The sequence below is a fragment of the Kogia breviceps genome, chromosome 9 (assembly GCF_026419965.1).
Source record: "Kogia breviceps isolate mKogBre1 chromosome 9, mKogBre1 haplotype 1, whole genome shotgun sequence".
Taxonomy (NCBI): Eukaryota; Metazoa; Chordata; class Mammalia; order Artiodactyla; family Physeteridae; genus Kogia; species Kogia breviceps.
The window spans coordinates 115,342,773-115,367,429 of record NC_081318.1 but is presented as its reverse complement, the minus strand read 5'-3'; the positions used below and the strand labels follow the sequence as shown (position 1 = coordinate 115,367,429).

At 46.8% G+C, this 24,657-nt stretch overlaps 1 protein-coding gene and 1 long non-coding RNA gene across 2 annotated transcripts in view; one reads left to right on the top strand and one right to left on the bottom strand.

The window, feature by feature from the left end:
* Window positions 1-6,803: 6,803 nt before the first annotated feature.
* PURB (purine rich element binding protein B) lies at window positions 6,804-9,163 on the bottom strand. Its single transcript, XM_059074625.2, has one exon. The coding sequence runs from the start codon at window positions 9,160-9,162 to the stop codon at window positions 8,245-8,247; it is 918 nt and encodes a 305-aa protein (XP_058930608.1). The 5' UTR covers window position 9,163; the 3' UTR covers window positions 6,804-8,244.
* Window positions 9,164-9,193: 30 nt separating this feature from the next.
* LOC136794891 (uncharacterized) overlaps window positions 9,194-24,657 on the top strand; it is a 25,152-nt gene continuing 9,688 nt past the window's right edge. Inside the window, exons 1-2 of the long non-coding RNA XR_010842366.1 lie at window positions 9,194-9,566; window positions 10,775-10,963. This is a non-coding gene — a long non-coding RNA (uncharacterized lncRNA). The remainder of the gene's footprint in view (window positions 9,567-10,774; window positions 10,964-24,657) is intronic.

Here is a 24,657-nt window from a genome sequence, read left to right as displayed (position 1 = left end):
GTCTAATCTACTTTCTTAACAACATTGTTAGCTGCCTTGTTCACTTTCATTCTCTCAAGTTTTCCAGAGGCTAAATGATCTGAGGTCATTGCTCTATAGCAGATGGAACACGTACTTATGTTGTTTTTGTCTCGAAAACAATTCAGTTTCTAATATGATAGGTATCAATTGATAAAGCCCTGAAAGATAAAAGCTCCTTGAAGGTCTTCAGTAAATTTTAAGGACGTAAAGCGGTTTGAGACCAAAAAATTTGGAACTACAGCCATGATGTATGGACATAAAATTTTTATTTTTCCTTTAGCTTGGGGTATAGGAGACTGGACTAATCTACTCTCTAAGCAGTCAGTTATGATAAATGATGAGTGAACACATGGGGTAGCAGTTTCTTTACAGCCATTGGAAATGATAGGGCCTAAAAGCAGGCAGAATAGAAATTAGGGGAAGCAACAAGTGGCCCGTCTGGAATATGAACCAAAGCATCAAACTATGTGCAACTTTGATTTACTCCATAGATTGCTTACTAACTAGAAAAGGGTTATGGGAACCCAGAGGGTCTAGAACTGGCTGTATTTCAGATGAAATGTGAAACAGCTTTTAGGTCGTTTCAAGTGGGAACTCACCCAATTCCAGACCCATTTATGAACCCCAGCAGATGGTGTGTGGTACTTCCCTCCTGGTCACCACGTAATCCCTTAAATTAGAGACACCAGCACAAGATTATAATTCACTTTTTCGCATACTTTATTTGTTACAAACATACAATTTTTTAAATATAGACTGTAAAACTCCATCTGCAAAAGTCTGCTATTGTAAGGAGTGCACACCAGCAGTAAGGATTCTTTTTTCTCTATGAGTTTTTGTCAGTTTTGCTAGTTAGTGGTAAATACGGGACCCGCCATTTTACAGACCTGACTGAAGCTTCTGGCTGTATTCACATTGCTCTTTTGAAGCAGCCCTGCTCATCTCTAAATTGACCGGAATCTGAGCTTCAACCTCCAGGCAGTGAGATCAACAGCCCATCTACACTCTTTGAACAGTTTCCAGGAAGTATGATTACTGAATGGGTACTGCATTTCACGGATTTGTTTGAATTGCCCATGCAGCTCTGTTTGTTAAAGTGCATTCTTCTTTTAAAAAATAAGAGGAATAATCTTTACTCTTTAACCAAGGTACTTAAAAAAATGAACTTTTTGGTCTCTCAGCAGATATTCCCAAATTGATCCTATCACTACAAATTTTAGTGTTCTATTTACAAATATTTATAGGGTAACAGGTGTAGGGGACCTTATAAAATTAAAGGTGCAGCTTCTCTTGAAGCAGAAATCAGTTCTACAAATTCATACATAGGAGTACACACTTGGTTTACAATGCACAACCATGTGGATATTTACAGAGACTGAAGACATCCCCCCAAACCCCCTTTAAAGTAACTCCTAACCTAAACTCTAGTTGTACATCTAGATCAGGAAGCTCTGTCTCCTGCTATCAGGATTTGGTTTTAATTCATTCAAATTACTTCTATAGATTCTCTACTGGCAGGACATCAGTCCCAACTTTGGAGTGAAGAAGAATCTAGTCTAAGGAAGCCCCTGGTAGATACGACTGGCAGTGAAGGTTACTATAGAAAGTGTGTCATCTGGAAATATACATCAAGATGGATAAACTTCTAAAAATGGTCTTGGAAAAACATCTGCATGAAGGTGCAAAAGGAAGAATAAATTCCTACTAATCATTCAAGAACTTTAGAAAAAAGAAGTCCAAATACACTGATAACTTTAGTTATTATTCAAATATTGATAATCATTGTAAAAATACTCAAATTTACTTGCCTGCTACCATAACGTGCGAAACTCTTTTTGTGTGCCCTGTACTGATTTAATATCAGTTTCTGGACTTTTCCCAATCTATTACCTTCTAGGAATCCAGAGAGCTTTTGACACAGAGGTGACATGTGGGCTGGGAGAAAAGGGTTTAACGCCTCATATCTGAACAGTTTAAAATGAAACTCTCAAATTCCCACGATACAAACGTACCTGTTTTTCAAGTTTCTTGGGACTCTCCCTGCAGTTATATGTCCCTGAAAAAGGAATTTAAAAAGGGAAGAAATCTACTACTTGCCACTCTATTTCCAAGTATGTGTAAAGATTTTTTGAGCCAGCCTGATCTTGAAACATAGGGCAAGACTGGGGATAAGAGTTTGCCTTTAAGAAATAAGAGATGATCTAAATCAATTTTCTTGAAAGGTTTACCCATTGATGTCTTCAAAATAGGGAAGAAAAAAAAAGACAAACTCCTTCTTTTGCAATATGCTAGTGGACAATGAACTTGAATAGGTCTATTGCTTTCTCTTCAATACTCTGGGCCCACATTTCATCATACTAAAAGTATGATTAGCCCTCTCTTATTCATGTCAATGGATATTTTACATTTAACATGGGGAAAATGAAATATGCTTCTAGACACAAAATCCCATGTTAATCAAAAGTACAGTCATACTCTTTCATCAAATCATTTGTTAGAATCACCTATGGAAAAAAATAACGTTTTTGCATCAAATAAAGCTCTGCCCTCTTGTTATTAGAAGTCCTATTGAGCAGTGACACTACCAATTTGGCATTTGCTATTGTTTTAACATGGCTTTACCTATCCCCACTGGAATGTCTAATTCGAGAGGCGTGAGTTAGATTTTCAAATGAAAAGTAAAAGATTGCAAATAAAGGTGATTACATTGATGGCATCATTAGGAAATATAAAATACATTCATAAAGGTCTTACTTAGATCAGGGGTACAGATATCAACTGGAAATTACTAGAGTAGTAAGTCTTCATGATGCAGTAGTATTTTCCAAATTTAATTTTCATACTGACAATTGGACCACATTTACTGAAATAAGAGTCTGTTAAAATCATCAGTAATGAAACTAAGTTTTAAGACTGAGGGCTGGGAACAGCAACCTTAACTAAATAGCAGACAGATATTGATATATCAAGAGAAGTCATCATTCAGTCTATCTCTTGAAACTTCTGGGGGCCAACACTTGAAAATTAATGACTTTGCTTTTCTAGATCAGAAACAGGGAAATGAGGTTATAATTTGCCATTTCCACCTTCTGTCTGGAATTTCAAATGAGGCATTGTCATGTACTTCTTTGTGTCTATATTTTTCTTTAGGTAAACGTGGTTCTTTTCTTTTTTTTTTTCTTTTTTTCTTTTCTACAAACAATCCCCCCCTGCCCCACCCACATACCCATTATCCAGTTTATTCAATGGGAATAGTAACTGTTTAGGAAGACAGCTAATTGATTTACAGTACTCTAAAACCAACCCTGAAAACTGGTAATCTCATTCATTTATTATAACTTCAGTGCTGTTATTGACAGAAAAAAAAGTTACCTTAAGGCTCAAGGGAAAGTAACTTATTATATTGTGAATGCAGCATTATTTACTCTCCCATCCATTGGAAGCTAGCAAAATGCATTCTAGATCAATACAAACTTTCTAACATTAGCAAAGATTTCCACTCTTCTTACACAGAATGATATTCATAAGCAAATTACCTAGGGGAGCCTGAGAAACCATGATCCATATCACACAAAGATTCCATGTATTTCATGATCAAAAAGTGCTTTATCTTTGAGAAATATGTCAGGGTTAAAATGGAAATATACAACGTAAAATCACACGACACTTTCTCAAGTGAAGTACAAAGTGGAAAAGGAGCAAAAAGATGGGAGGCTCTGCTCTCTGAACAGGCCTTATGCAGGTGACGTTTAGGGTGTACTATTAAAATTGTTTTAAGAGTTAACAGTGGAATTTTACACCACTATATATATTCTAAAACCTGAGATTGGACATCAAAGCAGTCAACTTTGTTATTTATCACAGCAATTCTGATACTTCCTAAAAACAGAAGACAACTCAATTGAATTAATAACTCCAGGGTCGAAAACATTAACTTTCCCCAATCAACAAGGAGACTGATCACAAACGCATTAGACACTAAGAGTGCTGCAGAATGACTCTCAGCAAACGAGTCATTTTACATAAGCAAAAAGTCACTTCTTTCCTTCCCCTTCTCCCCGATCAAGGCCACACTATTTTCAAATGAATATCTACTGAGAGATCAGTTGTGCATTGGACAAAGTACCATAATTGGGTTAAAAATGAAAACAAAATTTACAGTGAAGAATACCTATGTGCATGGCTTACACACTCAAGCTTCTTAATTTCATCCACCTCAAGAGCAGGTAGACACAAATGAATAGTTAGCTTTTAATACCTTGTGTAGAGCACATTCTACCCCCTGTAAAGCCAGTCAAGGTCACATTTAACAAAGCATCCTCAGCAACTATAGTGCCTGAAGTGTGCAGCCATTTACAGACCACTCAATATGAGGGCATTATTATAACCAGCCTCTTTTGCCCACAACCCTGCATTTTCAGATAAGCCAGGAAAATTGTTTTGTTTTTTGATAAAACTGAAGCTTGAATCTCTTAAAAGACCTGCAATTTATTGCAAAGTGATTGAGAGGTAACAAAGGAAGTAGTAGGTTAATAGGCTGCCTGCACCAAAGCCTCTCAATCATTTTGCAGTAAATAATTATGGAAAGTGACTTGACAAGTAGCCATGTGTGCATCACAGCTACCGTCATTTTACACCACCTACATGCCTCCCATAGTAACATAGGGTGTCTGGGTTTTTGGTTTGGTTTTCACTTTGATTTTTTGGTGCCATACAGATTTACATTTTGTACTGTGCAGCATATGCACTGAATATTTTCTTTGCTTACTAGAACTGCCATTCTACTTGAATGATATGATAGGTAGGGACAATAGAAACCAGAAGGGAAGAGGAGTATCTTGACACAGATTTTTGCTCTTTTGATTCTGTTCCTAAAGTTAGATTTCTCATGTCTGTAACTGCAGTAGTTTGAGAAACAAACATTCTACCAATTATCTGAAAAGGAATTTTAGTTCCCTACTTCTCAGGAATATGACTGTTTTGAACATGTGATTAGCTGGGATGTTTGCCAAAGCTGAAAAACAGCCCTAAATCACTGTTCATAATAGTGGTTGAAAGACAAAGCAAAAAAATTGGTTTCCCATAGTCTGTACAATGCCATTTTCTGACTGCAATTAACAAAGATCATTTCCTTTAATAAGCAATATTCTGAATGAGTTCTGAAAGCTAGCCTGTTACTATCACCTTCTTTAACAAACCACACACCAAAAGTGTAGTCTCTATGCTTTGCAGATTTCTATTGTCCCTAGTACTGGAATGAGGATCAGTGAATGCTACAATTAATCCACATCCTCCTGTAATCTTCCTGCAGTGAGAAGAGGCCGTGAACCACCCCCTGCAGGAGAAACAAACCTTTGAGATTGGCTAAGACTTAAAAACCCACCACTATGACGTTTACCACTTAATCTTACATAGGCAGGTCAACATTTTAATATAAATTACTTTTTCCAACACATAGCTTATGCATTCTTTGCTCCTTTTTTTGGAGGATTCTCAAATTGATATCTAAAGATTTACATATGATATACTACTGTTATATGGTCTAATGACTAAGAAAATTTCTCTGGTAACCAAAGCTGATGCCATATATGGTAGTGTTCTTGGCATATACTCTATATGCCTCAGACCACTTCCACATTCTTTCTGTTCAGCTAATTATAGCTTAGTAGCCACTGGTGAAGGATTGTGAAGACCCTGTCATTTCTACAGAGTAGAAAGGGCAAGGCTAGTTACTGCAATTCAGCCAAACAAAAAGAAAAGAAAAAAGAATAAACCAACCCCTTAGAAAGGAGAGGTACTGCACCTTTGCAAAACTGAACTGGCTCACGGCAGCTGAGCAACAGAACCACCACTGAAGCAGGAAAACAAGTTGGTCTCTACAGGAATTTATACATGTTTTGAAAATGAAAAAGTTACAGCAATCAACTAAGAGCTGCAACCTTAATTTTCATTGCTGCCTCAGAGTTTGAAACTTAAACAGTTTCTGCAAACCTAATAATGCTAGCTTCTCAGCTCCTTTACTAAAACTATTTAGGGATTTGTTCTCCGCAGCAAAGAAATAAACACTCAAAACACATAGGTAAATACAGCAGGACATTATTGAAAACAGCTGCCTTGTAGTACAAAATACAGTACAAGTATACGGATGTCATTAAAACATCAAAAATACTATTGCTCCCATACAATTTAGGAAACATTCTTTGCAACGGAGAAAAATTTTTTAAAAAAAGAAATGCTTTAAAAAAAATCTGTTTAAAAAGTCTACTGTGGATGATGAGAGTAGAGAAATAGTCTGAAAAGGGCACCAATGTTTGTGGCTCTTCCACTATTTTTTAAAAATCTAAGATCAGATATTCTGAATCAAATCTAATTTTTAAAAAAGCCTAATTTTATATACACAATTATTCCCTCCCTCTCAGCCACTAATTCATGAAAACGACCTTTTTGTATATTACTCATTTCCCAATAAATACAAAAAGATTGTATAGATTGAATACCAAAATAAGATAATAAAAAGGGTATGCAATAAATTAAAAGGCAGCTCAAATAAAGGGCAGGCATGCAGTTAAAAAAAAAATGATTGTGGAAGTGGGGTTACTTGCCTCCCGGTTGAGAAGGTGTTGCACAAAGTATACCTGAAAACTTTGGAAAGAACATTAGCTCCCATTCAATTCAGTTACCTAGGTTCTGACACTTCTAGGAATACCTTTTGATGGGGTGGGATTAACTTGATTAGTAAAGATCATACTGAAAATCCAGTTAAAATATAGAAGAGGAGATCCTTGAAAACCCCAACTTTTATTCTTGAAAGACAGCTGGATAAACTGGCAAAAGGCAGTTTGTTGAAATTTCAAGATGGTATAAAAATGCTTCCAGGATATAGTCAGCATATTCACGTTCACTTCAGCTCCATTCAGATGGATTTCAGCTTCCAAAGGGCACGCAGCTTGACTCACTCATCCATCGTTTGCCAACTTTGATTGTGAGGTACTGATACAATGGATCAAGTTCTTAAAAATTTATTTTAAAAGAATAAATGTTGCTGGAATTCTGGACCTGAGGATCTTTAGTGTTTAAACAAATCCACAGATTAAACTGAAGGTAGATGAAGACTTCAGTTTTGGTTATTTCAAACTTTTCTGTGAGGACTTATATTCCATTAAAGCTCAGGCTTGTAGCCACTGTTCCTTTCGTAGATATCTTCAAGTTTTACGGTTTAAAATTCAGCCAACCAGTGGCTGAAACTGCCGAATTAGCCATAATTCACTGGCTCACACGGTGGAGCCACGGGGATCTGGCTCTCATTCATATCTAAGACATGACCTCCATATTTGGAAATCGGGGAAGAACTTTAGTGAGCAGCAACCAATCCACTCAAACAGTTTTCCTTGTGCTTTATGCCTGATTTCTTCTTGTGCCTACCTCAGCAACCCCCAATGTAAAACTGCTTTTACCTTTGAAAAAATTTTGCCAACTTCCAAAATATAATAACGGATTCTAGTTCAAGGACTGACATCTGAATCCATTTGCATCCCGGAAAATAATTCTGCAAAGACAAGACATGGGCCTTGTTCCAGGTTCCATGCAAAACCATTTAAAAAAAAGTGGATCCGATTTGTTTCTGTATTCCCTGGTGGTTTCTTGAATTCTTATTTTGCCCTGTCTATGATTACTTAAAGTTGCATTCCTTTTCATAAAACTTGTACCCTCAGAACTGGGTAACTGCAAATGCCTCTCTCTTCACAAGAATTCCATGAAGATCTAGATCCAAAACGCTGATTTCAATGGAGGTGAAGGGATACACTATCTTAAGACCAGGTTACCCAGGTATAATACAAATTCAGCTGTCATCAGTGCGTCTGGGTAACTCAAGAGGTGTTCCTTGGCCAATGTGCAAGGATCTACCCCACCCAGGATTATCCTGATGGATTTAGGAACCTCAGCTGGGAAGCAAAAGAAGCTGAGACTTTTGCTCAAGTGAGGAGGCGCTGTTGTCCTCTCTTTGTAGGTTGCTGTCAATTCCTTGGAACTTTACTGCTTTTCTCTAATTGTCCGTGACTGTTCTCTCTTATGGTTATTTCTCTTAATTAACTATATTATTTAAAATTTTGTTTTCTCCTTCTGGGGCCTCCCTTGCTCCCCCTCCACTAGCTCACTGGGATGAACAGGAAGGGGGGCTCTCTAGCGGTGGGGTGGGGAGGCCCGTAGGGGAAGCTAGGCGTTTCAGTCCTCATCCACCTCCTCTCCCTCTGACTCATCCCCGCCGCGTCGCTCATAAAGCTTGTCCCTCTGTCGCTCCTGGATCTCTTTCATCTCATCCGCATACCGGCAAAAGGCGCCCCCGAACTTGCCCCAGGCCTTGAAGGGGACGGTAATGGCGTTGCGGTAGGACGGCTTCACCTCGCTCACGCGCAGGAACACTCCGTACTTGTTGCAGCCCACGTCGAAGAAGAAACGCTTAGAATCCACCGTGATGGAGGTGCCTTCCGGGAGCTCCCCGTACAGGCCGCCCCCGGGGCCCCCGGCACCGCCGCCCGGGCCCCCAGCCAGCTCGTCGTCCTCGCCGCCGTAGTCGTCGATAAGCTTGGCCAGCGCGTCGCGGAACTCGATGAGGCCCTGCGCGGGCAACGCGATGGTCTGGCCGCTCTGCAGGCCGCCGGGCCCCGGGCCACCGCCGCCGCGGTTGACCGTCTGACGGATGCGCAGGAAGCGGCCACGCTGGTTCTCCTTGAGGTCCAGGTAGTACTTGCGGTTCTCGCGCACCAGAAACTCGCTCTTGAGCGCGCGCCGCGGCCCACCGCCCTCCTCGGCGCCCGCTGCCGCTGCCACCTGCTCGGGGCTGCTGGGGCCCAGCTGCGCGTAGTGTTCGATGAAGTCGCCCAGGTAGTCGCGGAACTCGGCGGCCACCGCCATGGACAGCGTGAGGCGGCTCTTGGAGCCGCCCGCGCCCACCTCGGCGATCTTGAGGAAGCGGCCCTTGGCGTTCTGCTTCACGTCCAGGTAGAAGCGTTTGTTCTGGATGTCCAGCCGCTTCGAGGCCAGCTCCTGCGTCTCCTGCTCGCCGCCGCCGCGGGACGCGGGCTGGAAGCCGCCGGGCCCGCCACCGCCGCCGCGCTCGCTGCCGCTGTCGCCGTCCGCCATCTTCTCGGCCGCCGCCGCGCCCAGGCCGCCGCCCGCCGCCCGCCGCGCTCGCGCCCCCGCCCTCCGCCCTGCGGCTTGTTCTCCGGGGCCCCCCAGCCTCTCCCGCCGGCCCGCTCACGCACTCCCGCTGCTCATCGCCGGCCGCCGCCGCCAACCCCCATCGCCCCCGCGCCCCGCCCCACCACTTCCGCCGGGCCCGCTTCCGGCGCACGCCTCCGTGACACCACCCCGCCCCGCCCCCCACGTCCTCGCTGCGGGAAGCGCCGCGCACAGCGGCGTCGGGGCGCGGGGAAGTGACGTCAGGGGCCCGCGGGGGCCCGGGGTCAGGGCAGGCTAAGCTTCCCTAGGGAAGGTTGTGAGCGACGGTAACAGACTGCGTCCTGTCTGTGGTGGTGGTTTCACAAGTATGTCAAAACTCACTGAAATATACGCTTTAAATAAGTGCGGTTTATTCTAGGGAAGTGATACAGTTATTTATAAGCAGAGAGGAATTAAAGGAGGGAGGATATGGGGGTCATCTGTACTCAAAACAAAACTAACCTTATAGGATTGCTGGATGATAAGCCATGAGTGATATTTAGCGTAATACCTGAGTTATAGTGAGTGTTCAATAAATGTGCACTCTTATTTTTAGTTCGTGGGATACCGTACGTAGTGCCTGGAACATGCATGATAACATCGTCACCGTCACAGCAGCACAAGAAAAAATGATGGCCTGAACTAAGCAGTGGTAGTGGGGATGGAGCGCTTAGGAAAGGAGTTAACTTTTAGCAAACACCTATGTACAGGGACTGACAGCCATTTTACAAGAAGAATACGTGTTTCATGTGTTACATTGTGTGAAGAAACAGGAATGGATTTTTAAAATAAAAAAAGTATGTCTTTCGGTGGGAGGAGGTGTGTGCTGAGAGCAACTCTGCCTGGATCTGCATCCCATACTAGCTGTGAAGTCTTGAGCACTTCAGTTAATCTCTTAGTTGCCTCACTTGTAAAATGGGAATAATAGTACCTATTTTGTAGGGTTGCTGTAAGAATTAAATGAGATAATGCACATAAAGCACACAAACTGGCACAGAAGAAGTATGCCCCGAGGTTTTTTTGGGGGGGCGGGTTTTTTGGCCATGGTTCGGCCACAGTGCAGGGATCGGTCCTGGGCCCCCTGCAGTGGAAGCCCGGAGTCCTAACCACTGGACCGCCAGTGAAGTCCCTCCCCAAGTATTTAATCACCCTTTCTCCTGTTTCATAAAAAAGACCCAAGCAAACAAAATTATATAATAACTATCAGCCAAACACAGGAGAGTCCAAGGGAAAACATCAAATCCGGGGCCTTGACCATTTCAATCCTGGAGAGGATTTGGACATTTCAAATCCCTAGGGAAGGAATGTGATGTCAGGCATCCCTTGGCCTTCATAAAAGGTGTCCATGAAGCTCCTCTAATTTCTTGCTAACCAGACCACTTCCCTGCGTAGGGGACCCCAACAGTCAGTTCATGTGAAGGACTCTCTACCCCTCTGTTCATTTCTTTTTTTTTTTTTTAAATGAGCTTGCCCATCCATTCCTTTGTGAGCCTTTTAAAATTTTATTTATTTATTTAATTTTTTTTTTTTGCAGTACGTGGGCCTCTCACTGTTGTGGCCTCTCCCGTTGCGAAGCACAGGCTCTGGACACGCAGGCTCAGCGGCCACGGCTCACGGGCCCAGCCGCTCCGCGGCACGTGGGATCTTCCCGGACTGGGGCACGAACCCGTGTCCCCTGCATCGGCAGGCTGACTCTCAACCACTGCGCCGTCAGGGAAGCCCTGTGAGCCTTTTTTAAAAAATTTATGTATTTTATTTATTTAGTTTTGGCTGTGTTGGGTCTTTGTTGCTGCGCGTAGGCCTTCTCTAGTTGCAGCGAGCAGGGGCTACTCTTTGTTGTGGTGCTCAGGCTTCTCATTGCAGTGGCTTCTCTTGTTGCAGAGCAGGGCTCTAGGCACATAGGCTTCAGTAGTTGTGGCAGGTGGGCTCAGTAGTTGTGGCTTGCAGGCTCTAGAGCTCAGGTTCAGTAGTCGTGGTGCACGGGCTTAGTGGCTCCGTGGCATCTTCCCAGACCAGGGCTCGAACCCGTGTCCCCTGCTTGGCAGGTGGATTCTTAACCACCGCACCACCAGGGAAGTCCCACTCTCTGTTCATTTCTTATCAGTTTGGTTTTAATGAGTCCGGTTCTATTTAATGAGTTAAATCCATTGCTTTGTTTCCTTTGAAATTTCATTCTTGGCTTTTAAGCTGAGCATCTTCTCCCTTTTCATCTATTCGACAATCAGACTTTTTCAGACTTTTTACAGTTCAATTTTTTTAATACCTGTGATTATATCATATATTTCTATTGAATATGTGATACTCGATATTTTATGTTTAAGTCTAGTTTATCTAGAATACATTTTGGTGGATAGTATGAGGTAAGGAATCTAAAAAATTTCCTCCCAGTGACCAGTTGTCCCAGTACTATTTATTGAATAACCCTTCAAGGACAGACCTCGAGGACAGGTGGAGATGAGTGTAGGTTATTTGCAGCAGAGGGTACATGTGTTCCCATATGGCGAGAGGTCTAGTTTGGCTGGAGCCCAGGGTGTGTGAGGAGCGGGTGGTGAACAAAAGAGTGGGAGGCAGCTAAACCTGGGCCCGGCGGGGAGACCTTCACTTGGGGGCAGGGGACTGGGCTGGAGTCGAGGGGGCGCCCCTGGAGCTGTGTGAACAGGAGCGTGACACCTCCCCTCTGTGCTTGGACGAGGTGACCATGGCAGAGGACAGCATGGGTGGGCTTGGTCAGGAGGCAAAGACCACATTGCCCACCCAAGCCAGAGGGGACTGGATGCAGCTGGTGGAGCGGCAAGGAGCCAGTAGGGCTTTTTGGGGCACGAGAAGGGTCCAGATTTAAAAACCGAATGTGGGGGGACTTCCCTGCTGGTCCAGTGGTTAAGACCCCGTGCTCCCCATGCAGGGGGCCCAGGTTCAATCCCTGGTCAGGGAGTTAGATCCTGCATGCCGCAGCTAAGAGCCCGTGCAGCCAAATAAATAAATATTTAAAAAAATTAAAAATTAAAAACCGGACGTGGGGATGTGAGAGAGGAGTGAAGAGTGGTTTCAGAGTGTGTGCTCTGAGTGACTAGAGCCGAGGCCGTTGTTGGAGATGACAGGGGCACTGATTTGAGACCTCAGAGATCCAGATGCTGCAAACGTTAGGTGCTCCTCCCCTCCGTAATTCACAATAAACAGTACCCAACGGGAAGAGCTGCTCTGATGTATTTTTGGAATATCGGATTCTTCCCCTGGAAATTTATTATTTCTTGGTGGCCTTAGCACTTGCTGTGACTGCCTTTTGGCAAATCCAGTACGAGTGAGTGTGGATCTTAAGTACTGGCATGTTAAGTTTAAGGAGCCAGCTGGGTGCTGGAGGAGGGGTGTCTAAGCAGCTGTGGGACCCAGAGAAGTGGAGTCAAGAAAAGGACCGCAGCGGAGATGCGGCAAGTTTGGGAGCCGCCAGCAGACAGCGTGGACTTGACAGCAGCTCCCAGGAGGCTGCATAGAAAAAACAGGGATAGGTGAACAAATGGGCAGGGAATGAGGCCAGGGGTTGGGTGTCACAGTTCATAGGGAACCTACACAAACACTTCCCGCCGTCCTGGAAACGTGCCTAGAATCGCACAGCTCTTAAGGGGTGGAGCGGGGGCTGGAGCTCAGATCTCCAATTCTGAATTCTGTCTTTGACGCTGCCACCTTGGGGGGAGCATGGAAGCCATTTGTCACAGTTTGAGTGAGGGCAGGAGTATAGGTTGAGGAGCTGCCCTGGTGACAGAGAGGCTGGTAACTGGCAAAGAGAAGCATGAAGCTGCCTTGCCCAGAGATATCTGAGCCAGCTCTGAGGTTGGGGGAGCTTTGAGGGGGACTCGTTGTTGAGGGAGGTCCTGGAGATGGGTACAGGGTGTGGGGGAGTTGGGGGCTGGCCCTGGTAGGCAAGAAGGCATCCTTTGGCTTGTGATACTGGGGAGAGTGGAGGAGGGGCACAGGAGCTTCTGGTGGAGAGGAGAGCCATTGGAGCCATTCCTGCGTCTGCTCCAGGGCCCAAGAGTGAGGCCGCGTGCTGAGAAGGAGGCCGTGAAGACATGGGAAGCTTGCACGGGACGAGACTCCCTGAATAGCCCAGGATCCCGCCAAGGCCGGGAAGAAGCACACTTTCTCGAGTCACTTAGAACAGCTTGGAGGCTGGGCAGGAGGCAGCAGATGGGAGCAGGCCTTGCCAGGGCTGGGGAGACCCCTGAGGCAGTGGGGGACAGGGGCCAGTGTCCTCAGATGGCCAGAGCCTTCTCCTGGTTTCAGGCCAGGAGAAGGAGGAAGCGGTCAGACATTGTAGGGTGCACCTTTGTTTTCCTGTTATTTTTCCTATTAAGCTTAAAATTGAAACTCAGAACAATTGAAGAATAATCCTTCTCACCCAGATCCCCCAATGTTAGTGTTTTACCATAGTTGCTTCATCATCTCTCTGTATAGTTTTTCTTCCTCCTGAACCATTTGAGAATAAGTTGCAGACATGATGCCCCTTTACCCTTCAGCATCTTTTTCCTAAAACAGGGGCATTCTCTTACCTAACCAGAGCACAGTGATCAAAATCAAGCAGTTAACAGAGATCTGATACTCTTCTCTAATCGACAGACTTGAGTCAGATTTTGCCAAATATCCCAATTATGTCCTTTGTAGCAACAGAAGGTCCCGTTGCATCCAGTGGGCCCTCATCCTTCTTCGCTTTACTCTGGAGCCGCTTCGTTGACATACCCGAGGGGTGAAGGGGCGTTATTTTGTAGACTGTCTCTCACTTTGGATCTGGAGAAACTTCTTGACTTCAGTCTGAAAACCCACCCCGCCCTGGCTAGCTCAACTCCCCACAGCAAGCGAAATGCTGCCCGCCACCCAGATGAGCCTTGGTGCCAGAGCAGGGGGGAAGACGAGGTGGTAGAAGGTTCCAGAGTCAGCAGGGAAGTCAGGAGTGGCAGGCGAGACTCAGTGGGGGTGGGGAGTCAAAGCGTTTTCGTGACCAAACCTGCAGTGGAAACTGCCCGCAAGCCTTCCTGCCGCACGCTGCCCGGAAGCTGCGTGACCTCCTCGCCTGCTCCGTCCTTTCCCATCCAGGAGGAAACTGCACTTAAGGGAGGAAGGCGGTCTGGTGGCTTAGGAGAAACTGGTATTGAGGGGTGCCATCCCCGAGGGCACTGGCACTGGGATTCCCTGGCCGGGGACCCAGCCCTGCAGATGCATCTCAGCTTGACGCCCTGGGGCCAGTATCCAGCTGGCGTGCATTGAAGCCTCCAGTGACATTTTCTTGGGTTTGCTGGAAGCAAGCGTGTTCTTCTTGCACAATCTAAAGAGATTGCCTCATCTGGCCTGGGCAGAAGGCCTGCACCTGCTGTTTATTCTAGGAATTTTTGTCTTCCAAGAGGTAGAAAATCAATTCCTTGCATTGGTGTTGGGGTCCAGGGGGCACAGTTTCTCAGCCTTGGGACTTAACTCAGTAGCCCCACCTCCCTGCCCCCCGCCATAATTCATAGCTACTCTTGGCCTTAAAAAATAAAACTCTTGGGACACTCCCAGAGGCCGGGAGGCGGCTTTAAGCACACCCATCAAGCCTTCTTTACCCCACATTCACCACCTCCCACGTGGCCCCCGATTCCCTGGAAGGGATACGTGTTCCTTGGAACATTCCAGGCCTCTACTGCTTCACTCCTGTTTCCCAGCTGTGAAATGTGTGCAGACCACTCGGTGGGTACAGGTGGCACACGAGAGCCCCAGACAGCATTGCCCCGTAGTAGGTGTAATTCATGGGTGTGGCTGAGCTTCCTGTGGATGTTTCCCTCAGGCTCCATGTTCTGCAGAGACCCAGTGTGGAGTTGAGAGAACATGAACACAAAACCCAGGAGGACTTCTGTCTTTCTTTGGGAGGCATGTTTGTTGGACAAGAGAGTTGAAGCCCCAACACAACAATCTTAAAAGGAACAGGATCCCTAGAAATAGGACAGTCGGAAAATTCATCAGCTGATAATGGATAAGCAGGCCTGAGGAGGTCACTAGTGTTTGAACCCATTCACGTCTTAAACAGCAGGGGGCCGGCCTCCATCTCCGTGGTCTCTCCTCAGTGACAGGGGGGCGTGAGAGGCCTCCTCCCAGCTGCCCTGGCGGCTCAGTCAGAGCCAGCTGTGCCCACAAAGCCTCTAGTCAGGCCTCTCCTCCCAGCTGCCGTGGTGAACAGGTTTGCCCTTTCCAAGCGCCTTTGGGTCACTTGTGGTCTTTCCATGGAGCTGGAAAACAGCCATCTGTTCTGCTTCTCATTTCATCCAGAAAATCCCAGTGTTCTGCCCCCCATCTCCTCCTAGGGGTTCTGTTTCAGCCCCCCTGTCCAGCCTTCCACAAGGCTGTCTGGCTCTGAACCGGGCCCCTGCTGGGTTCCTCTGTCTGCCCTTTGTCCAATTAGACAAAGACTGATGATGCCCAAGTCCATGCTGCGCCCAAGCAAGGCCATATGGCCAGGAGATGAAGGTTTCTGGGGCCAGTGGTGACGATGATGACCTGAACTGAATCTGCAGCTTTTAAAGAACCTTTACCTGGTAGAAGTTAGGAACGTGGCCTGGGGAAGATGAGAACAAGCCCTGTGGGACTGGATTAGAATTGGAGGTATCAACGTGAGCTGGTGGTTTCATTACACAGACGTGTGTGTGCACGTGCATACACACACAGGCAAGTAAACACAGAAACGCACATACACATAGAGATGTAGAAATATACACACACACACAGACATATAGGTATGGGTGTATGTATTTATACACATACATTTCCTAGAAGCAATGATACCCCAGTAGCAATGAGCACACCTAGCACCCAGACCTTGGTTTCTTAATACCATTCACTACTAAAATGAACCAGAGCTCCTTGGAGAAATGGCTGCTTTCAGGGCTGGAGGACAGAAAGCACAAGCTGAGCCTGGAATGTCTTGTGTCAGAAAGTAAGTAAATGCTCAAAAAATAAAGGGGACATGTGAAAAGGACACCCCTGTTGGCCAAACCTGAGACAATTTAAGCATCAAATAAAGAATGATAGTAACAGACTATAAACCACTGAATAAAATAAGATTCTATGTATACATATACATGCTGATATAAATGAGTAATTGAGGGAAAGAAAACTCTTCTTTTTAAAATATTTATCTTTTTTTATTTCATTGCGCTGGCTCTTTGTTGTGGCTGGTGGGCTCCTTTGATGTGGCATGCAAACTCTTAGTTGCGGCATGCATGTGGGACCTAGTTCCCTGACCAGGGATCAAACCCGGGCCCCCACGCATTGGAAGCGTGGAGTCTTAACCGTGGTGCCACCAGGGAATTCCCAAGAAAAGCTCTTCTTTTCAGTAGAAAGCAAAGTGACAAGTATAGAAGAAATGATGGAATCTGGCAAGCATCAATAGCAATTATCATAGTAATGATTCCAGCAAGAATCATCAATGGGTATTAAAAACAGTGGGTGAAAATTTGCTGGGTAAACTGAATATTGACCTAGTCTCAAAGAATCTCACTGTAAGTACGTGTTAATTACAAAAAGAAAAACAGTGACTCTGCAGTGGAGAAACCTGGCAGCCACCACCCTAAGCCGAGTGATCGCGGGTAACATCACCAGGAATGGGACAAATCTACCTTAGGTGTCTCCTGATTTGATCACAGAGAGGGACACGTGTCACCTCTGTAGTATTCCTACCAAAAATGCAGAACCTGCATCTAGTGTTGAGGAAACAGCCAACAAACCTACACTGAAGGAACATCCACAGAATCACAGACAACAAACTAACTTCAAAAATGCCAATGCCATGAAAGACGAAGACTGCAGAACCGCTTCAGATTAAAGGAGAATGAAGAGATGTGACGACCACACGATTTATTCGCCATAAAGAACATTATTGGTGAGATCTGAATAAGGTCTGTAGGTCCGAAAATAATGTGGTGTTAATTTCCTGATTTTGATAATTGTACCTAAACAGAACCAAAAGGATATATATATCCCTAAAAACAAGGGGGTTAGGGGTGCCAAGCCTCCCCATAGTTGAAAATCCAAGTATAATTTAGTCTGCCCTCTGTATCTGCGGGTTCAACAAATCACAGACAGTGTAGTACTGTAGTATTTACTATTGATAAAAATCTGTGTATAAGTGGATCCATGTTGTTCAAGAGCCAATGATATATATACATGGAGAGAGAGAGAGAGAGAGAGAGAGAGAGAGAGAGAGAGAGAGAGAGAGAGAGAGAGACTTTAAGGAATTGGCTCATGCTACTGTGAGGCCAGCAAGTCTGAAATCTGTAGGGCAGGCAGCAGGCTGGAGAGCCAGGGAAGAGCTTGAGTCCAGCCGTCATCTGGAGGCAGAATTCCCCGTTACGCAAGGGAATCCAGTCTTTTTTCTTAAGGCCTTCAACTGATTGGATGAGGCCCGCCCACATTATGGATGGTAATCTGCTTTATTCAAAGTTGACTGATTTAAACGTTCATCTCACCTAAATAATACCATCACAGCATTTAGACTGGTATTTGACCAAATATCTGGGTACTGTGCTCTGGCCAAGTTGGCACATAAAATTAGCCATCACATAAATAGCCTCCTGGACTTGATCTTTTTCACTCCACATTATGTTATGAAGATTCACACACTTTTTGGGGTCTGCTTGTTTAGCTGGAGGTGATTCATGTTCACTGCTGTGTAATGTTCTCTCATGGGGACATGCCCTCACCCTGTTCCATCTTCTGCTGCTGGGTACCAGGGCCATGGCTGCTGTCACAAACGGCCTAGGGCACTCTCTGGCACTTGTTTCCTGGGGTAGATGTGCAGGGCTTTGTCTTGGGTACATACCCAGGGGCGATTTCCTGAGCTGTCAGGCACAGGAATGTCCAAGTTCATAAGGAAAAGCCAGATGGTTTTCCCAAGTTGTTACACTGGTTTCACTCTCCTCAGCCGTGCTTAAGAGGCCTCTGGTTCACAGCCTCTCCAGACCCTGGCATTGTCAGATTCTTCATTTTTGTCATGAAATGGATGAAAAACTTTTCTTTTTTACCGCCTTGGTTTAAGTTTCCCTGATTAACAGGGAGGCCCGGCATCTCTGTGTGTGCTTTTTGGCTGTAGGCGTTTCCTCATTGGTGAAATGCCTATTTGTGGCTTTTGTCCGTGTATCTGTTGGGCTAGGAGTTCTGTATATGTTTGGTTTTTGTTTTGTTTTGTTTTGTTTTGCGGTACGCGGGCCTCTCACCGTTGTGGCCTCTCCCTTTGCGGAGCACAGGCTCTGGAGGCACAGGCTCAGCGGCCATGGCTCACGGGCCCAGCCGCTCCGCGGCATGTGGGATCCTCCCGGACCGGGGCACGAACCCGCGTCCCCTGCATCGGCAGGCGGACTCTCAACCACTGCACCACCAGGGAAGCCCCTCTGTATATGTTTTTAACACAATTATTTGTGCTCCTGCCCTGCTCACCTCCCACTACCACCCCTTTGGGGTCCCAGTGGTCCCTCACACCTTGCCCTTGAGTGTTGAGGGACTCTGAGCTCTCCCTGCTTTCCAGCGGGCCATGTCCTCACCACAGCCCTCGACCTTCTGTCTCCTTTGGGTTCTCTCACTCGCTCTCCATACGGGCAGCTCTAGCTGACCATCTTGCCTGCATCCTGGACTCCATGTGGCTGAGACCAGCCCCAGCCCCGGCTGTCCCCACTGTTGGAGTCTCAGCCACACCATCTGCCTCCAAGTCACCGGCTCTAGATGAAATTACCCTGCAATGGAACCTGACACTGAGAGTCAGAGCCATGGGTCAGAGCCTTGACTATGCTTCTGTTTCCAAAGCCTGGATCCTCCTGTTTTCAGAGTACAAAAGGGTAAACTTCAGGTCCAAGGAGGGGGTTGTAACTCTCTCTCTCTCTCTTTCCAAACAATTCGTGTTTTCCTGCCTGCCTAGTGGGTTAAGCAATGAGACATCCCCTTTCTTGTCCTCGGATTGAGTTGCTTCTTTGTTTAACACAAGCTTTAGTTCAGGAGACAGAAATACTTATAAAGTATCATCTATTAAAACTTTACGAAAATATTAAAGGAAGCTTAAAATGAAAAAAATGTCATACATAATCTTACCAATTCTCCCTCCGTTTTCATTTTTCTGGTTCCCTTCTAGTTTCTACCAACACGCGTATCTATTTTTATGTTGTAATTACTGTGTGTAGTTATATATAGTATATTGAAAATGAAATAGTTTCTCTTCCCCCTCCCCGCACTTTACATTACTTTTACATTGTTTGAACATGTCGCCATATTTTTATTGTTATCTTAGTGATCACCAATTTAAATGAGCCGATAGAATTAAGTGTCCTGTGATTGGGGCTCTAGGTTGTTTCCAGTTTCGTGTTTGTTATAAGCAATGCTCCTTTGGATAGTTATTTTTACTTGAGAAATCTGCAGGGCTGGCCCACTGGGTCAGAGGTGGCACTCGGACGTCTGCGTTTCCAAATCGGTTTCCTCCACATCGGTGGCTCAACACTGTAGATTTCTGAAGCTGCTTCCCCACAATTTGTTTTATGGTTTTCCTCTAAATATGGATTTTAAGACACTGGAAACTAATAACTTCAAATGGGAAAACTTAAGAAGGTTGAAGTACAGGCAGGACCAAGAGTCTGTGACATTGGCTTACCAGTGGCCCTAGTCCCACACTCTGTGGCTAGGGTGTGCCCTCCAGTGCCCCCAGCCCGCTCCTCTTAATCTCCTGGATGGAGCTCGAATTGCCGTCTCCCTCCGTGGGGGGCTCCGCACCTTGGGGGTCCATGTGCCAGGCTGGGTTACCCACGTCTGGTGGTTGAGGACCAGCCAGAGCTCCCAGGAACTTCAGTGGCCTCTGGGAAACTGAGATAGTGGCTAGGGCTGGACACAAGTCAGAAGGAAGAGGCCGCCTCCCACGGGCGGGCCAGGCAGTTTGAATGGAGTGTGGGACGCTGGGTGTGCGTCTGCAGAACGCCGACCCCGGCGCAAGTGGGCTGATGTACAGTCTGGAAAGAGGCAAAGAAGAGACGCGTCCACACACGCATGCCGGGGAAGGCGGAGGCTGCAGGGAACAGAGGGCGGCCGTGTACTAGGCAGCTCCGGCCGCTGTCACGAATACCACAGACTGGGGGCGGGGGAGGTGTTAAACAACAGACCTTTAATTCTCTCAGAATTCTTAAGGCTGGAAGTCCAAGATCAAAGTGTCGGCAGGGCTGGTTTCTCCCGAAGCCTCTCTCCTTGGCGTGTAGATGGAGGTCCTCTCCCTGTGTCCTCCCATAGGCATCCCTCTGTGCGTATCTGTGTCCTCATCTCCTTTTTTTTTTTTTGCGGTACTTGGGCCTCTCACTGCTGTGGCCTCTCCCGTTGCGGAGCACAGGCTCCGGACGCGCAGGCTCAGCGGCCACGGCTCACGGGCTCAGCCGCTCCGCAGCATGTGGGATCTTCCCGGACCGGGGCACGAACCCGCGTCCCCTGCATCGCCAGGCGGACTCTCTACCACTGCGCCACCAGGGAAGCCCCAATTCCACTTCTAGGTATATCCCCAAAAGAATTGAACGCAAGGTCATGCAGAGATATTTGCACACCTATGTTCATAGCATTATTATTCACAATAACCAAGAGGTAGAACCAACCCAAGTGTCCATCGACAGACGAATGGATAAACAAAATGTGGTACACACACACGATGGGATAGTCTTCAGCCTTACAAAATAAGGGAAATTTTGCTGTATTCTACAACGTGGATGAAATGTGAAGATATTATGCTGAGTGAAATAAGCCAGTTACCAGTATAAGTAAGGACAAATACTGAGTGTTTCCACTGACATGGGGTCCCTAGAGAAGTCAAATTCATAGAGATGAAAAGTCGTATGGTGGGTGCCAGGGGCTGGGGGATGAGGGATGGGGAATTGGTGTTTAATGGGTAGAGTTTCCGTTTGGTAAGATGAAAAAGTTCTAGAGATGAATGGTGGTGATGGCTGCCCAACAACGTGAGTGTATTTAATGCCACTGAACTGTGTACTTAAAAATGGTCAAAATGGTAAATTGTATGTTATTTGTATTTTACTGTAGCTAAAAAGTATCTTATAAAAAGAGGAAAAAGAAAGAGATAAGAGCCCATGAGCTGTGCTGGTGAGACCACGTGTATGTGTTGGTTGGACAGAGCCCCGAGGCCACATTTTCAGTGGTTTAGATGAGGCTGGAGAAGGGCCTAGAACTTTGAAGGAACTAGGTTAGGAGTTTTGGCCCAAATTTGGAGCTGGGTAGGGGTGGGAGGGTGCAGAGGATGACCGGCAAGGTAGTCCCAGACATGGAAGGACAAACAGAAAGGGGCTTCTGTGTTGGGTGAGGTGTGCATTAGCCCAAGAAAGGCTGATTTCAGCTCAGTAGGAAGGAAGACTTCTCACAGTCTTGAGCTCTGGGTCATGAGAGAGTTGCTTTGCGGCACAATGACCCTCCTGACGTCTAAATAGGACCCGGTGACCAGCTGAAAGTCCCACCCCAGCAGAGAGCAACCCCCTGCCAACCACGAACACCTCTGTGGGGCCTGCCAGACGAGACGCACCTCCCGTCCCTGCAGGGCTCTTGTTCAGCAGTGCTAGGATTCCCTTAGTGATCCCAGGGCCCCGGCACCTCTCAGAGGCTGAACTACACCCAAGCAGCTGTTTTCACCAGGCCCTGTGTTTGTTTTTTTCTGACATCAACCAATTCTTCGACACCAGGTGGGTGTCAAAGGATTCAATTCATTTCTCACATTAACCTCCCGAGTGAGCACAGACCCCACAGGTGGAGGGCTCAGTCCCACAAGGCTACCCACACCCTGAAAGCAGTTGCTGCAGGCTGTCCACACTTCTGCCCAGCTGACTACAAATTCAGGGGCTCCTACAACGCTTCCTTTCATGTCCCACACATTGCTAGAATGACTCACAGACCTAGGAAAGCACTGTACTTGCAGTTGTAAAGGAAGTAAATGAACAGCCGTATGAAGAAGAACATAAGGGAGGTTTGGATCCTCTGGGTGGGGTAGCAGAGTGCACCACCCTCCCAGCACGTGGGAGTGTTCACCAACCCAGAAGCCCGCACCTCACTATCCAAGAGCACTATAGACATTTCATTACGTGGGCCTCAGTGACGAAGTCACTGCCACGGACTGAACTCCAGCTCCAGCCCCCGTGCCCCCGCGTGGGAGCTGATAGTTCCAGGTCTTTCTGGTGACCAGCCCCCCATCCTGAGGCGAAGTGAGTAACAATAGACACTCCCACCACTCAGGCAATTCCAAGGCTCTTAGCAGCTCCATGCTGGGACAGAAAGTATACACCAAATACATATTTTTACTATGTTACACCGTGGGTTCAGATCCACTGAGAGCACCTGGTGGAAAGTGGATTGAGGCAGGCCGGTGGTCTCGGGGTGGGGGGGGCTCATCTCCCTTCCTGTCTCCCCAGGGTCCGCGGGCAGACAGATCCCCATTTCCCTCAGTTGAGAAATGAGGGCATTCACGTTAAGGTTAGTTGTGAAGATCAGATGAGGTGTGTGTCAGAGTGCTTTAGAAATGTGAGAACTAGTGTCTGAGTCTGCCTTTGGGACATTCCTGCACTTGTGCTCAAATACTGAGATTGGGCTTAACGGCAGATGTGGAAATCATTCATTCATTCCACCAGAGCCTTTGGTGAGAATCATTCATTCATCCCATTCGGCCTCCCACTGAGCATGGCCTTCTGTGAGGTTATGAATACCTGCCCACCACCTACTGAGTGTGGCCTTCTAGAATGGTCCTCAACTTTAAGAAGGGGAGTTCAGAGGGGGCAGACCACCTCCAGATATCTGGGAGTTTTTCTTCGGGTGGATGCCACCAGGGTATTTGCATAAGAGCTCCCCATCCCGGGCCAGAGCTGCACTGTAGAATCCAGTGAGGGTTGAGCAGAAAGGCGAGAAACCGGGCAGCCGGCAGAGCGCCCGCGCCCCCTGGTGGCCGCCGGCTGCACCTCGCTCCTTCCCGGACAGGATCTGTGGCCCGGCAACCTGGCTCTGGGTTCCCTGGTGCATTCGCTGGTTGCTCTTGAATGGCTTGCGAGTGCCTGCGGGCCTCCAGAGCTCTTGGGCTGTGCTGTGTGCCACCAGCCACAGGGCTCTGAGCACTTGCAGGAGGCGAGTCCAAAGCGAGGTGTGCAGCCAGTGGCAAACACACCCTGGGTGTCAAAGACAGTACCCCCAAAAGTAAAATGTGATGTTGATAATTTTATATTGGATGCCTGTATAAATCATGTTAAATTAAATATGATTAAAATGTATTGTGGCTGTTAGAAAGCTTAAAATTCCATATGTGGGGTGAATCCCATTTCTTTAGGTTGGATAATGCCATTCTAGACCCTTGGTTCCCAGGCTTTGGGATTTCACAGGTGAGCAAAGGGCCCCCCCTCACCCCGCCCCAGGTCTGACTACCAGTTTGATACTTTGCTAAGTGACGGTGTTTTAAAAAGTACTACCACCGCCATTCCCGTGAGGATGGGCGTTCTGTTACCAGAGAGGCAGGATGCCATGGTCAGAGCAGAAAGCCTGCTGAACTGCCCACTCATGGCCCATTGATTCGTTTTCCCACTGAGCGGGGAGAGCTCTGTCAGGCCCAGAGTGCAGGGCGGCTCTCCGAGGGGCCTCTCTTGTGAATGTGCACACGGTCTTGCCCTCTCCCTTCTCGGCGTCCACCCCTTCTGCAGCCCGATACCTGCAGGAGCCCTGCAAGGTGCGCGGACCCGAGAAAGGTGAGGAGGCAGGGGACTGCCCGCCTTGGTCTGTGGGTGTCACGTGGTCCTTAGAGCCACGACCACTGTGCGAAACTGAGTGAGCCCTGGGCAGCTGCAAGCAATCCCCAGAAGAAAGGGCAGGCTCAGTCCCTAGACCTGGCCCTTGGAATCCCATCACTGTCCCCTGATCCCTGCTGCCCACCCTGCTCTGCTCAGGGACATAGAGAAATATGCTAGGGAAGGCCGCATTCTAGGCCCACATCCATAGGCTCGCTGGCGTAGTTCCTTGTCAAGGGTGTGATTTGGGCTCAAAATATTTTTTTTCTTACTGCAACATAAAATACGTTCAGAGCATAAACTTCAGAAGATAGACTTGACTAAAAGGAGATAAAGACACACAATGACATCATACAAAAGATAGCACCGTTAGCAGTAAGATCTCTCCTGTCCTGCCCCCTCTAATACACACCCATATATTTTTCAAAACTGTAATTAGGGACTTCCCTGGTGTCACAGTGGTTAAGAATCCGCCTGCTAGTGCAGGGGACACGGGTTCGAGCTCTGGTCTGGGAAGATCTCACATCTGTGCAGCAACTAAGCCTGTGTGTCACAACTGCTGAGCCCATGTGCCACAACTACTGAAGCCCGCATGCCTAGAGCCTGTGCTCCACAACAAGAGAAG